Below are 13,574 nucleotides of genomic sequence, written 5' to 3' on the forward strand. Positions count from 1 at the left end.
TCACATAATTACAGTATGACGAGGAAGAGTTAGTGCAATCTGTCTTTTGCAGAAGTACTCAGACCTTTTACTTAAGTAAAAGTACAAATACCACAGTCTAAAAATACTCCATTACAAGTAGAAGTCCTGAATTCAGATTGTTACTTAGATAAAAGTACAGAGGTATTATTAGCAAAATGTACTGAAAGTATCAAAATTAAAAGTACGCACTATGGAGAACGGCTCCTTTCAAAGTGTTATGTGCTCATAGAATTATATTAATCTGTTTTTATCACTAATATATACATTTTAATGTTGTAGTTCTTTAATTTGGAGTCAATTTATATACTACTGGGTATATTAGTATCACATTTCTGCGTCATATCACAAAAGCATATCATGTTTTTTATGTAACAACCAACTAGTAGCTAAAGTGTCAAATAAATGAAGTGGAGAAAAAAGTACAATATTTCCCTCTGAGATGTGGAGTAGAAGTAGAAAGTAGAAAGTAGAAAATGGAAATACTCAAGTAAAGTACAAGTACCTCAAAATTGTACTGAAGTACAGTATGTGAGCAAAAGTACTTGGTTTCATTCCACCGCTGGTATTTTGTTGCGATTTTCTGCACAAAAACGGATTCACACAACCAGTCCTCTATAATACATGAGTCACTACAACCACATGAGTGACTGATATAGAAGTTTATAATTAATACTCCACATAGCAGGTGGCCAGCTGTTACACTGTTAAAGGCTCTTGAAAACATCTGACATCCCTAAATCGTCAAGCAAGTTATTTTAAACCTCACTAAACACCACAAACCACAAACTGTTATTCAGAACAATAATGCTCCGGCTCACGGCCCGAGCTAACAGGAGACCAGTGATGAGTTCTACAAATAAAAACAGACCACTATATTCAATTTTAATTATTTGGCATTATGCAAAGACCTGGTTGAATATTACTTTCATTAATCATTTGTTTGTTTTAAACTTGGTTTGCTGCCACAATGATGGAGTTTGCAACTAATGGCAAGACAATGATGTGGGAAAGTTTATCAGGAAAACATTTAAAGTCGGTTAAGGATATTTGTTTTAATAGAAAACTCACCGTCATTACCTGAGTTGCCAAAAATGTTTAAACACCACACTTTGGTTATTCCTCACAAATTAAATGAATTATTCTCATGTGTAATATGTACTATTACTATGGATAATATATCAGAATTTCAATCTCTTATTATGATTTCTTTATATAATACTGGATCCATTTAAATGTAATTTCATATTAACTTCTCACCTGCTGCTGCAAAAAAAGACCCCACACACATAATCTAAATTTCAGCTATGACTCAGAAGTTAAAAGATTTGCGTTTTTTCAAAGACCACAACAGTTGAACACAGTGAGTTGTGGAATGTCTCGTTGCGTTTTAAGCAAATTAAATTACATGTGACACAAATTATAATAAAGTGCTCGAATGCTTTGGAGTTGGAATTAATTAAAAAAATATTTATCCAGGAATAAAATTAAGTTTTGTTGTTCCATACAATATTTAGGTAGAATCCTATTTGAGTAAATTTTATAGAAATATAACAGTACATGTAATACTCTGTACACTATAATTATTCGTATTCTTATAATATATATCGATCCCCACCTAATGTGTGAGTCACAAACAACAAATTAAAGCTATAACTGTAAAAGAGAAGTCAATGAAAATATGTAATCAGATCCACTAAAGTAACTTGTGAGTAAAGAAGACAGAAGAACACTGATTGTGTCATTAACTCACTAACAGCAGAGAATAAAAACTAAAAATCCCCTCCACCATCTGAGCAGATGACGCCTTTGGTCGTCAGGTCTTTACCTGTTCCTCATCAGTTGTCTTTAGCATGATGTGGTAGCAGCTCTGTTCCTGTTCTGCCTCCTGTCCTACACTGCAGACAACCACCACCACCACCACCTCTACACATTAACACCAGAGCACTAATCCATCAACATCATCAAACAGGCGCCATCAAAGCCAGAAACAGGAACAAGAGGAACCTGTGCACTGCTCACATTTGTTACTTAAACATTTTCTCATGTCACATCCTGCCACAACAAAACGGACAACCACAAGATTACAGTCAAAGAACAGCTAAATCCTTATTTCAACAAACTATATTCTCTATTAAACTGCTAAACAACAGCATCTCCTGAGTTTTTTGTTTTGTAGATGACTTGTTTGTGTATTTCTGTATTATCAGCCATCTCTTTTATTTTACCATCATGGTCCTGGAGTTGCTTTTGCATTAGATGCAAATTGGATGTAAATTTTGCTCTCCACTGGCTTGACAGTTTTACAACATGAACATCAAATCGTCAGCACTTTTATATATATATGTATATATATGGCGAGAGAATAGCATTGTTTATAGCATTTAGTTTGAACCTAGTGTCTTTATTTGATCATGTAAAGCTGCATTATATGTTGATGGATATTTCTTTGGACGTCAATAAACATTGACTGGCTAACTTAGGTTGTTAAACAAAGGTCATGATTACTATTTTAGATGGCATTTGTGAATGGACTCCGCTAAAAGAGCACTCTACCAGTTTAGCTTTGTACTAATATAACATTGTTGGACTCACGATGGAGAGTGGTCAGATATTGTCATTTTAATTCCACATATTCTTCTTCCTTATCAAAAGCTAGCGCCTACGTTACCCACAATGCAACTCTATCTGGCTGGAGATTCAGGTGTGCTATAGCAGCGGCTAATGTAGCCTGAAGCAGAGATGAGGAGCGGGCTACAGAGGTCTAGTAAGCTTTCTAACTCTGCACTGTTTTGTTTCTAAAATGTTTATGAGACTTTACTCATTTATTCAATCATGAATCTGAATTTAAAACATTTTTCTTTTAACACTAGGACCACGTTTTTTTAGTGTGTGTTTGTTTGTCTGTTTATTTTTGTTTGTAGTATTTTATGTAGGTACATATTAATTTATTTTATCATCACTTGAATTTTGGACATACAACTGTGAGTAAAATACAAATTATTAACCACAAAAAATACTCACAAAATACTACTATTTTATTCATAAAAATAATAATAATAAAACAAAATATATATATATATATAAAATTATTATTTATAATTATTTATAAATAAATAGATATATATGAAATGTATTACAGTACTATGAAGATTTACTGAAAATAAATCACCAACTATTCTAATAATCAATTAATCATTTAAGTGGTTTATCCACCGAACATGTAAAAGATTCAATAACTCCAGTTTCTGAAATTTGAGGATTCACTGCATTTCATCATCGTAATTTTAATTATTTATTTTGGGGGGAGGGTTTGAACCGTATGGCGTCCGGGAAACTGTGATGGACTTTTTTAAATTTCTCACAACAATCTAACTAAGCTGCAGCTCTGATGTATTACCAACGAATGTCATTGAATTGTCAAAAAGGAAATAAATCTTAAAGAGGGAGACAAAAAGAGACAAACGACTGACAGCGTGAGAGAGACATTGAAAGCCCGTGATTTATTCATGTCAGATGACTTTGCTGTCTCCATCTCTCGACCTTGTGTTTATCTTTGTGTCACTGTGTAACTTTGTGCATCCAATGACATCATTTCCCACCACGTTCACATGCTTTTCAACATCGTTGCTGCCGCTGTTTGACTCTCCAACTGTGGAATGACCTTCCCACTCCAAGCCAAGACAACAGAGGACATACAGTATCGCCCTCTCCCTACCCCTCTAGTCGACACTACTTACTCTCAGCAAGATTACCTCGCCCTCCCCCCATGGCTCTTATCATTTTCCTGCACTTTTCTGTCTCTACGGACACATGAAAGTAGTCAGGCGTTACTGTACAGCTCTGACACTCGCCCCCTTCATTATTAGTTTCTTGTGCTCTACTATAAGAGCTCAAGCTCTAATATTGTTCTCATTGCAAGTCTCTCAGGATGAAGAAAATAGAGAAATGTGAACCATTCCTCCCATGGCTTCATTAGGAACACAAAGCCTGAGTTAAATTACACTTGTGCTGCTGTCAAGAGCTTTGAATTCATTCATGGATCTGCCCTTCACGAGCCGGCTTTAAAAGGATGATACTACTGTAAAACACGAGAAACTCATGTGTAAATAATTACGGAGAGAAGCTTGCAGAGAGAGAAAGAGAGAGCTTCAGTCTTAGTGAGAGCTGCTAATAGACGCCGAGGTTGAAGGGCAGTGCGACATTGAGAGTTAATTAAAAAAATAACAGCACATTCCTGCGTCCCTCATGAGAGAGAGTCAGCGCTGCATATTCATAAATATCCGTGTGTGTTTGTGCGGGTTCGTAAGCATGCTAAGTTTGTGTTTGTGTGTGTTTATGAATGTGTTAAATTAATCGTTGTGTGTGTGTGTATGTGTATGTGTGTGTGAGGCCTTACAACAATATAGCCCTGTCCCATAGCACAAGGTTAATGATAAAATCTGACCCGCTTACTGACAGACAGATCGGGAGATTAACCCCCCTGAAACACACACACACACACACACACACACACACGCACACGATCCTTCCCACCCAAACACACACACACAAAATCACACACACACACACACACACACACATACACACACACACACGATCCTTCCCACCCAAACACACACACACACACGCATGTCTCCATATGCATACACTAATTAACCAGTACAATAACATCTCCATGGCTCGTCCAAACACTGTTCAAGCTGTCATGTTCTAATTACGGCGTGTCGGCGTGTCGGCGAGGCCAAAAGAGAAAAATAAACTGTAAAATGTGTTGTGCGTGAGCCCACAGTTCAACTTTACACCGAGTAATCCAGGAACTGTAGAGGCCCTTTTATCCTCTATAAAACTGGTTTACATGTAATAAGTTATGTCACGAGTCATGACGTAAAATTTAAATTTAAAGTCAATATAGGGGGCAGTACAAATGTGGCCTTCTTCTACTCAGGATGAACCGATGTCAATATCCAAAATGCTGAATAATGCTCAAAACGCTGGATCATGTATTGGTGACAATTGGGCCGATCTATTCAATTCAATCCTATTTTTATATAATAAATACGTTATATAGTGGAATTTAAATTACTGTTTAAGTTTTGATCAATTTGTTGCTGCATTAAAAAGGATTACACTTCAATTATAATTCCTGTTAATATTGAATGTGTTTTACCAAGTTGCTGGTGTACGATTTATTATTTTAATAACAATTCAGTAAATTTATATCTATGTATTTATATGTTATATTTTGTTTTACAAAGTTAGGAGTGCAGCCTGATGTTGCCTTACACATAAAAGAATGACCCCAGTCACCTCCACACAGTGAGGCATACAGCTTATTAATTAAACACTCGGTATCGGACGATACCCAAAGCTCTGCTATTAGGACTGAAAAGGTCAGATCAGTGCATCCTTAACTTCTACCTCTCATTTAAGTCATAAATGCATCCATCTTTGCACAAACAGCTCCAACTTTAGCTAGAAAACACATCAATATACAAGATAATACATCTTACCAGAAATTGATCGATATTCAGAACTGTCTCAAAAGTGTTGATCCGCTCCCTCATCTTTTCGGCCGTTCCTCCTGCAGGCTGCTGCTCACTTTCTTGTGTGTCTTTAATATACTGTAATTCCCTCTCTGGATATCTTTGCCTTACATCTGTCCTTTCCTTTTCCTGTCTTTGCCAATTTGACGGACACACACCGTACCTGCTACCTGGCTCCATACAGTATGGAGCCCAGTGACTGACAGGTATGGCCGGTGCAACACACACACACACACACACACACACAGAGTGGAGGAAGCAGTAGAGGTTAACACAGACACTTGAGGCTTGACAATAAATTGTCAGCAGCTCTTAATTCGGAGGGTTAGATTCTCAGTCAGGCGGCCGATCCAGCAGATTCCTGCAGCCGGGTCATAAATGATACCAGGCAGGCCGGACACAAGCTTAAGGTATGAAAATAATACCTGCTGACTGAGTGGAGACCTTAACATTATTAACATTGTGTGGGATAGGGTGGATAATACTGCACTGTACTTTAAGTGCCTTCAACATAGATGACAGGCTTTACTAAAGCCTGACAAACATGTTGTTGGCAGTGATTGCTCAATTTTAGTTATTAAAGAGTTCAACTTGTGACAAAAATATGTACTGAGGGAAGATACTTTACAGTTGAAAGATGACAGAACATTTTAAACATTAAACTTAAGGTCCAAAATACATTAAAAAAATGCAGCCTATAAAGTATTTCTATGCTAATGAAGAGACCATTAACTGAATTATTTTGGATAAGCCGGTATCAGCTGGCTCTTACATCAATCGGGCTCTATTCTTTACCTTTATTTAGTCAAGCCGTTCTCCAACTGTGGGACCTAAAATGGGTCACTGACTGCTCTGTTGTGACCCAGTAGTTCTCACGTGGTTTCTGGGTCTTTGGGGACCAGAGTGCTGCCGGTTTTTCTGTCTCACCAGGTTGCTGTTTGCATTTATCTGGCGAAAAACAGCAGAGTTCAGAGAGTTTAGTAGACTGCAGTGTTTTATTTAACTTTGAGTTGGATTGGATACTTTATCACCTGCAACTACCATTGGCTCTGAATGTGGAGAGCTGCTGTCAGCTTGAAAATAATAATCATTTCAACACTATGGAGGGAAATTGAGTGTTAACATGTCCCTACAATAGATTGTTAGTGCTGGGCAATATATCGATATTACATCAATATCGCGATATGAGACTAGATATTGTCTTAGATTTTGGATGTCGTAATATGGCAGTACAATACAGTAAAGTGATGTAATTTTCTGAATTTACTAGACTGTTCAAACTGTTCTATTATTTGTCTTCACCCACTTAGACATTATATCCACATTACTGATGATTATTTATCAAAAGTCTCATTGTATATAAACTGGAAAAACTAAGTTCGGAAACTTTTGTTTGATGGATTATTTCTCTGTATTTTACATCATTGGAAAGCCTGTTTATTTACCTTCGCAATGATGTCCAACTTGTAAGGATCATGCATTTGTGGGATGAGCAGCACAGCTGATTATGTGGGTAGCGCCCAAGAAAAATTTGCCAAAATGCTCTGTCAATGGTAAACAGTGTATTCTCCTGTTGGTATTGACTCTTGTTTTGAGTTGTTTGGTGGATTGGATGATTGAACTCTCTATCAGTAACAAGGAACACACAAGACATATTGGCAATTTTACACTTTATTCATTTAATACAATATGTCAGGAGCCTCAGTTGCGGTGGAAGATCCATACGCAGCCACAACAGCCTGGCACCTCCTCCTCATGCTGGTCACCAACCTGGTCACACATTGCTGTGGGATGGCGTTCCATTCCTCGACCAGGATTCATTGCAGGTCAGCCAGCGTGGTTGTGTTGGTCACTCTAACACGTACCAGCTGATCCCACAAGTGTTGAATTGGGTTGAGGTCTGGACTCTTGCCATTCTCTCTACTCCCACATTATGGAGGTAGTCTGTGATAACCCTGGCTCTGCGGGGGTGAGCGTTGTTTCTTGGAGGATGAAGTTAGGTCCCAGATTGTGGAGATATGGGATCGCCACTGGCTGCAGAATCTCATCCCGATATCTCACTGCATTGAGATGGCCTTCAATGATGACAAGCCTTGTTTTGCCAGTGAGGGAGATGCCGCCCCACACCATGACACTGCCCCCACCAAAAGCTGTTACTCCCTCGGTGAAACAATCAGCATAGCGTTCTCCGCGTCGTCTCCATACTTTGACCCTGCCATTCATCTTTGGCAGACAGAACCTGGACTCATCACTGAACATGACATTCCCCCACATGTTCAGGTTCCATTGTCTGTGTTGTCGACACCAGCGCAAACGGGCCTGATGGTGAAGGGCAGTCATTGCAGGCTTTCTGGTAGCCTTATGAGAATACACTGTTTACCATTGGCAGAGCATTTTGGCACATTTTTCTTGGGCGCTACCCACATAATCAGCTGTGCTGCTCATCCCACAAATGCATGATCCTTACAAGTTGGATATCATTGCGAAGGTAAATAAACAGGATTTCCAACGATGTAAAATACAATGCCAACTAGCATTGTAACAACAGAGAAATAATCCACCAAACACAAGTTTCAGAACTTTGTTTTTCCAGTATATATTTTGCAAAAGCACCAATCGTCAACCCTACAACATCGTCGCAATATGGATACTGAGATATTTGGTAAAAAATAATGTGATATTGATTTTCTCCATATCGCCCAGCACTACGTTCTGTGCAGGGTGTTTTTCCTGTCTTTTACCTGATGCATGTTGCACTCTACCCACCTATTAATAACCTGAGCAGGTAGAAAATGGATGGATGGAAGCAGCTTTCAGTTTATGTGCAGGAAGTGACCTGAGAAATCTTCCAAACCTGATTGAATTTAATCCAGTTTTTTTTTTTGTGTGGCTTTTTTTCCTTTATTTGACAGTGATAGTGATAGTCATGAAAGGGTGTAGAGAGAGGGGATGACGTGCAGCAAAGGTCCGCGGGTTGGATTCGAACCCCGGGGCTTTCCATTTAATCCAGTTGTAAAACGGTTCTCCCTCTTATAGCCCACCTATAACATTAAGGGCCGCTCTGTTCCAGTAAGCAAAGCCTGTGAGGCAACATACACAAAACCAGGACCCTGAAACCTGCACAGCTAAATGGAATCCAGCCATCATCAATGTATATAATTAGACCTGTGCTTTTTCTGCTATGACATGACAAAATGTCTGTGGTGAAAAAGGTGAATTACACGGTCAGCAACTTAAAACCCCAGACCACCAGGGCAGCTCCAATATTATCAGCTTTTAATTATTGCATTATTGTTATTTAACTCTAATATTATCACATTTTTTAAAGTGTCATGATCATGGTGATTACTTTCTTGCAATGACAATTTCAATTTAATTTCAATGCAACATACACTTTTTTTTTAAAATCAAATCTAATAAATGCATTAACTGAATTAAAGACTTAATGTCCTGTTCAATTTAATTTAAGTTTCTGTAAATAAATATCACCTTAGCCTTGATATGCTTTTGGGAAATGAAACATGGTTTATATTCAGTATGGTGTTTTGTTTGTTCTCCCAATAGCACAACTCTGTAATCTACAAATTAGAAATCAGATTTTGCAGTCCTCCAATGCCACAAACTGATTTCCTTGTACTTTCTTTTCCGTCTCACCTACGACTGAACTCTTGTGTTTAGCCTTTCACCTTTCCTCCCTCCCTCTTCCCCCTGAAACTTTCCCTCTCACCACCCCATGTCCCCATCCATCCAGCCCCCCCCCCCCCGAGGTGAAACCTTACTCGTGGATAAATTTAGCAGCAGTGTGACCCAATGTTCACTGACACACTTCTCCGCACCTCTCACGCTGTTTGTCTATCTGTACCCATCTCTCCCATGAGGCCTGTTGTACAGACGGATGCAGGGCTTTAGACTTTACACAAAAACAGTCACACCTTATTGACACCATTTCGCAAACTTCAACATGGCGTTTCATCTTGTGACGGCTGATAATAGTTAATTACGCTAATAGTTTAATTATTACATTAGAGCCACCTCTAGTTGAAAAGACACATCGAGTGACTGCGATATCATATGATATTTAATGGCTTAATCGTCTACATCCCAGTCATTCCAGTCTGCAGGACATTTGGCTGGAAGGTGAACATTATCCCTTTTAGTAGCCTGTAACATTTGAGACTTATAAGATCTATTTCACTGCTGTTGACATTCTCACAGATTGAGACTCGTCTCCTCACATAACCTCATTTTTAGCCACATCCATCAAATTAATTGTAACACACGACCAGCCGTATCAAAGCAAGCTCAAACATACAGCGTCTCACACACACACACACACACACACACAGACACACGCCACCCTGCTGGCGTGTGTCAGTCAGTGTGTCACAAGTCAACAGAGGGTGCTTCCTCTTTGTAAAGGTCAAGGGTCAACAACAGCTGTGTGACTTGGAAGTAATTAACACAACTTTACAAACCAAGCGAGCAATAATTTGGTGCTTTGCAGGTCAAAAGACGTCGAAGGTTAAAACTGGGTTAACGTCTTGTTTAGTGTTTTTCTGTAACGCTTTATTTCATGGGTCTGTAATTTCTGAATCATTTCTTAATCATTTCCAAAAAGTTTCCTGGAAAGAACTATGCAATTACGTTCTAATTACGGGAGAACATGTTGAATTGTCACACACTGTCAACACCAAGTTTATTACAAATGAACCAAAGTTAGAAGCTATAAGTCCATGACCGAAATGTTGCACCTCTGTACCCGGTATGTGGTTAGATAATATAAGAAAAAGGGACAACAGAGGCAGTGTTAAATTGGTACATTTCAAATGAACTGATTACGATTAATTACCAGTGAAATCTTCTTTTATTCAGTGTACAGCAGACAAAATACAATTCAGCACACACAGGAAATAAAGTTTCAAATAATAAATTAATAATAATTTGGATTTAAATGGAGCTTTTCTTTCAAGGAAATGTTCTATTTTCCATATAATTACTTAGAAATTACGTGGCTCTTTCCAGGAAACTATCTAGAAAATTATTAGGAAATTAAAGGCCAATAAAGCGTTGCATGTTTTTTTTTTTTAAACAAAATTGTGTTATCTATTTCTTATTTCATTTCTTCATTTAATTATTTATATAACAGCATGCAATTGTGCAATCCTGTAAAGTATAATGACAGTAAAAACTTAATGTTAAAGGCCTATATTTCAGTGTGAAGCAGATCCTTACTATGAGCTGAAACATGGTTATTTAAAAACAGTTGAAACAACAGTTATACGTAACCTAAACACCTAAAACACCTTCAACCTAACCAAGTTTTAACCTCAACAAATACTGGAAACACTATTAATACTGACATCTATTGCAACCTCACAGCATCAGTGTGCATCTGTGAAGATTTAGCCGGCTAAACCATCATGAATCTGAAAATATACTCAGCCATATCCTGCTGCTAATCAATAAATAAATCATATTAGGAGAATCTATTAACAGCTCTACACATAAACTCCTCCAATCCTTCAAGGCTCTAATTTCCTCTCTCTCACACACACAGACGCCATCACAGCTTTCACACCTGAGCGATGTGAGACTCCTCAGAGCGACGATAAGCCTGTAAATAGTGTGATTAACTGCGATTTCTTATTTATATCTGACCTGCGGGGCCCCTGAGGGGCTCCACAAGGGCCGGCGGGAACTAGAGGTTCGCTTTGGGCAATCGTCCATCGTCTCAGAGGAGAAGAGGAAGAGGAGACAGAAAAGAGGAACAACACTTTGTCAGGCTGCTCTAACACATTTATAAACACCCCAGCTGCTCCGACCTCCGTTGCTCATGTATCCGTCATTCTCTCGTCTTATAATTCACATTCACCTCTGCAGAAAATGACCTTTAAAAAACACAATGCTTCAAATCAATCGCTGAAAAAAACAATCTGACGCTGTGAGTCATTTATGTCCACAGAGCAGGTGTGACTGGATGAAAACAAATATGAGTCAATGGTAGATACGATGCTCCTGGGAGGAATGACCATGATTCTGGATGAGCATTTAAACAGATGAACTGGAGGATATGGTGACATGACTTCATCTCAACACGTACATCTAACCTGTCTGCTCAGGTTTCCTGTATATAGGTATTTATATCCACCAACACATGAAAACAGCAATGACTTTACAAGGCTGCAGCTTGGGAAGGCGTAGAAGAAGATAGACGGGGTCACAAAGAAGATATAATCTGGGTAATGCAAAACAAAATTGCAAGAGATCAAGTGAGAGATTGAAATGAAAAAATAAAATAAAATCCTTGATTTTTGCAGGGATGACTTTCCAGTTATCGCCTTCACTCAGTGTTTGGTAGCGTGGGCGGTGTGAAACCAGCGGAGACTGTGAATGTGTTTGAAGGCTGTACAAATAAAGTTGACATTAAGTTGCAGAAATCTTGCTCAAGAAGTAAAGAGAACGTAGGAGGAGGAGGATGATAGTTGAGATGAGGAGTATTGATTCAAGAGAGGGGCATTAGGAGAAGTTTATGCAACGTAGTAGAGCACTGCTGGTGGACCAGATCGGATGCACCATGGAGACGAAAAACAAATGACCAGGAGGTGGTTGTGGAAGAAAAGTATTTAAAAGGTAGGGGTGAAATAAAAGAGTGAGGAACAGCAAAGGATGGTTGGAAAGTGACAGGTGGGGAGATAGGAGGAGAGATGAGGGAGAAGCAGGTGGAGGGGATTGAAATGAGTTGAAAGGAAAAGACATTTTTAAAGACAGCAGACAGGCAGGTAAAGGAAGATTTGGGAAAGACCTACCAGGGTCTGTTGGTATCTCAGAGCCTTCCTTTGCGACGCATCTGCAGCCATTGACACGCTGTCACTGATCCAAAAATAACCTCGCTGGACACCCCAGCATTTCCAATGGCGTGGGCAACACCATACACACACACACTCTCGCTCTTATAAATACACACTTTACACCAGGTCAAATAAACACACAAACATCTTCTTAAGTTTCTCACTCTCCTATAAACTCATTCTCAAACACACTCGTTACACAGAGGAGGTCAAAAAACGCAGATGACGTCCTTCCCGGGCGCGCTCTTCTCCAGATGATCCAGAGGCTGCGAGCCATCCAGCTCCACTGCAGACCTGACAGACACACGGACAGAAATCAGAGCAAAGCCATCTGATGAGGCGGTGAGGGACGCAGCGCTTTCCTATATTAGAACTGCAGACACCTAATAACACACACACACACACAACTTGTTGCCCTTAGCAGCACCCTCCCTGCCAGCCGGCCATTAGGTGTGTGTGCGTTTGGATGGACTGTTCTTGTTTGGACAGGGGTGGTGGGGGTTGGATGGGCACCCCCCATAGGGCTGCCCCTGCAACGTGAGCAGGAAAAGTGCACACGACACCCCTGTGACAGCTCACACCTAATCAGCCAATGATGCAAGGCAATCCCCATAACACTCACATGCTATGGTTGTCCTCCTTAAGGGGGGAAAAAAATCACCCTGAATGCGCCGTCTCACTGTAAAATACACCCCCCAAAATGCTTGTAGGACCCTCCGCAGAGCTCGGTAAAGTGATCTCCATATTGCTTAACCTCTCCAGCAGGTTCACATATCCAGAGGAGCTAATACAGGAAGGCAGCTATGTGCCGCACATCATTCGCTAAAAGCTGAAAAGCCCACAGGCCATCGGGGTAGACCACCACCGCTCAGCATCCCGTTGAGACAACATCCCACTCACGTTAATCTAAACTAACTCGTCCTCTGGTTCCTCCTCTCAGGCTGATGAGACAGGCGGCCATTATGACAACCGCAAAGACACACAGACACACACAGATCCCCCTTAACCCCGCCCCGCTTTGTGGTCCACACGCCAGCGCATAACAGCCTAATCTCACACAGCTACACCGGAGGCCAGCGAGAAATGTGTTACTCTGACCGCCGGTGTGTGTGTGTGTGTGTGTGTGTGTGTGTGTGTGTGTGTTTATGTGTGTGTCAGGGGA

At 39.8% G+C, this 13,574-nt stretch overlaps 1 protein-coding gene across 2 annotated transcripts in view; it reads right to left on the reverse strand.

Moving 5' to 3' along the window:
* Positions 1–13,415, reverse strand: part of clcn1b (chloride channel, voltage-sensitive 1b) — a 35,075-nt gene extending 21,660 nt beyond the window's left edge. Inside the window, exon 1 of one of the 2 annotated variants that reach the window (XM_037784300.1) lies at positions 12,371–13,415. In XM_037784300.1, the coding sequence (XP_037640228.1) occupies positions 12,371–12,421 (51 nt within the window). In that variant the 5' untranslated portion in view covers positions 12,422–13,415. Of the gene's footprint in view, positions 1–5,531; positions 5,751–12,370 lie in introns of those variants that run through there. The other variant, XM_037784299.1, reaches the window with a different exon arrangement.
* Positions 13,416–13,574: the final 159 nt, after the last annotated feature.

This window comes from Sebastes umbrosus, chromosome 11 (assembly GCF_015220745.1).
Source record: "Sebastes umbrosus isolate fSebUmb1 chromosome 11, fSebUmb1.pri, whole genome shotgun sequence".
NCBI classification, from domain to species: Eukaryota; Metazoa; Chordata; class Actinopteri; order Perciformes; family Sebastidae; genus Sebastes; species Sebastes umbrosus.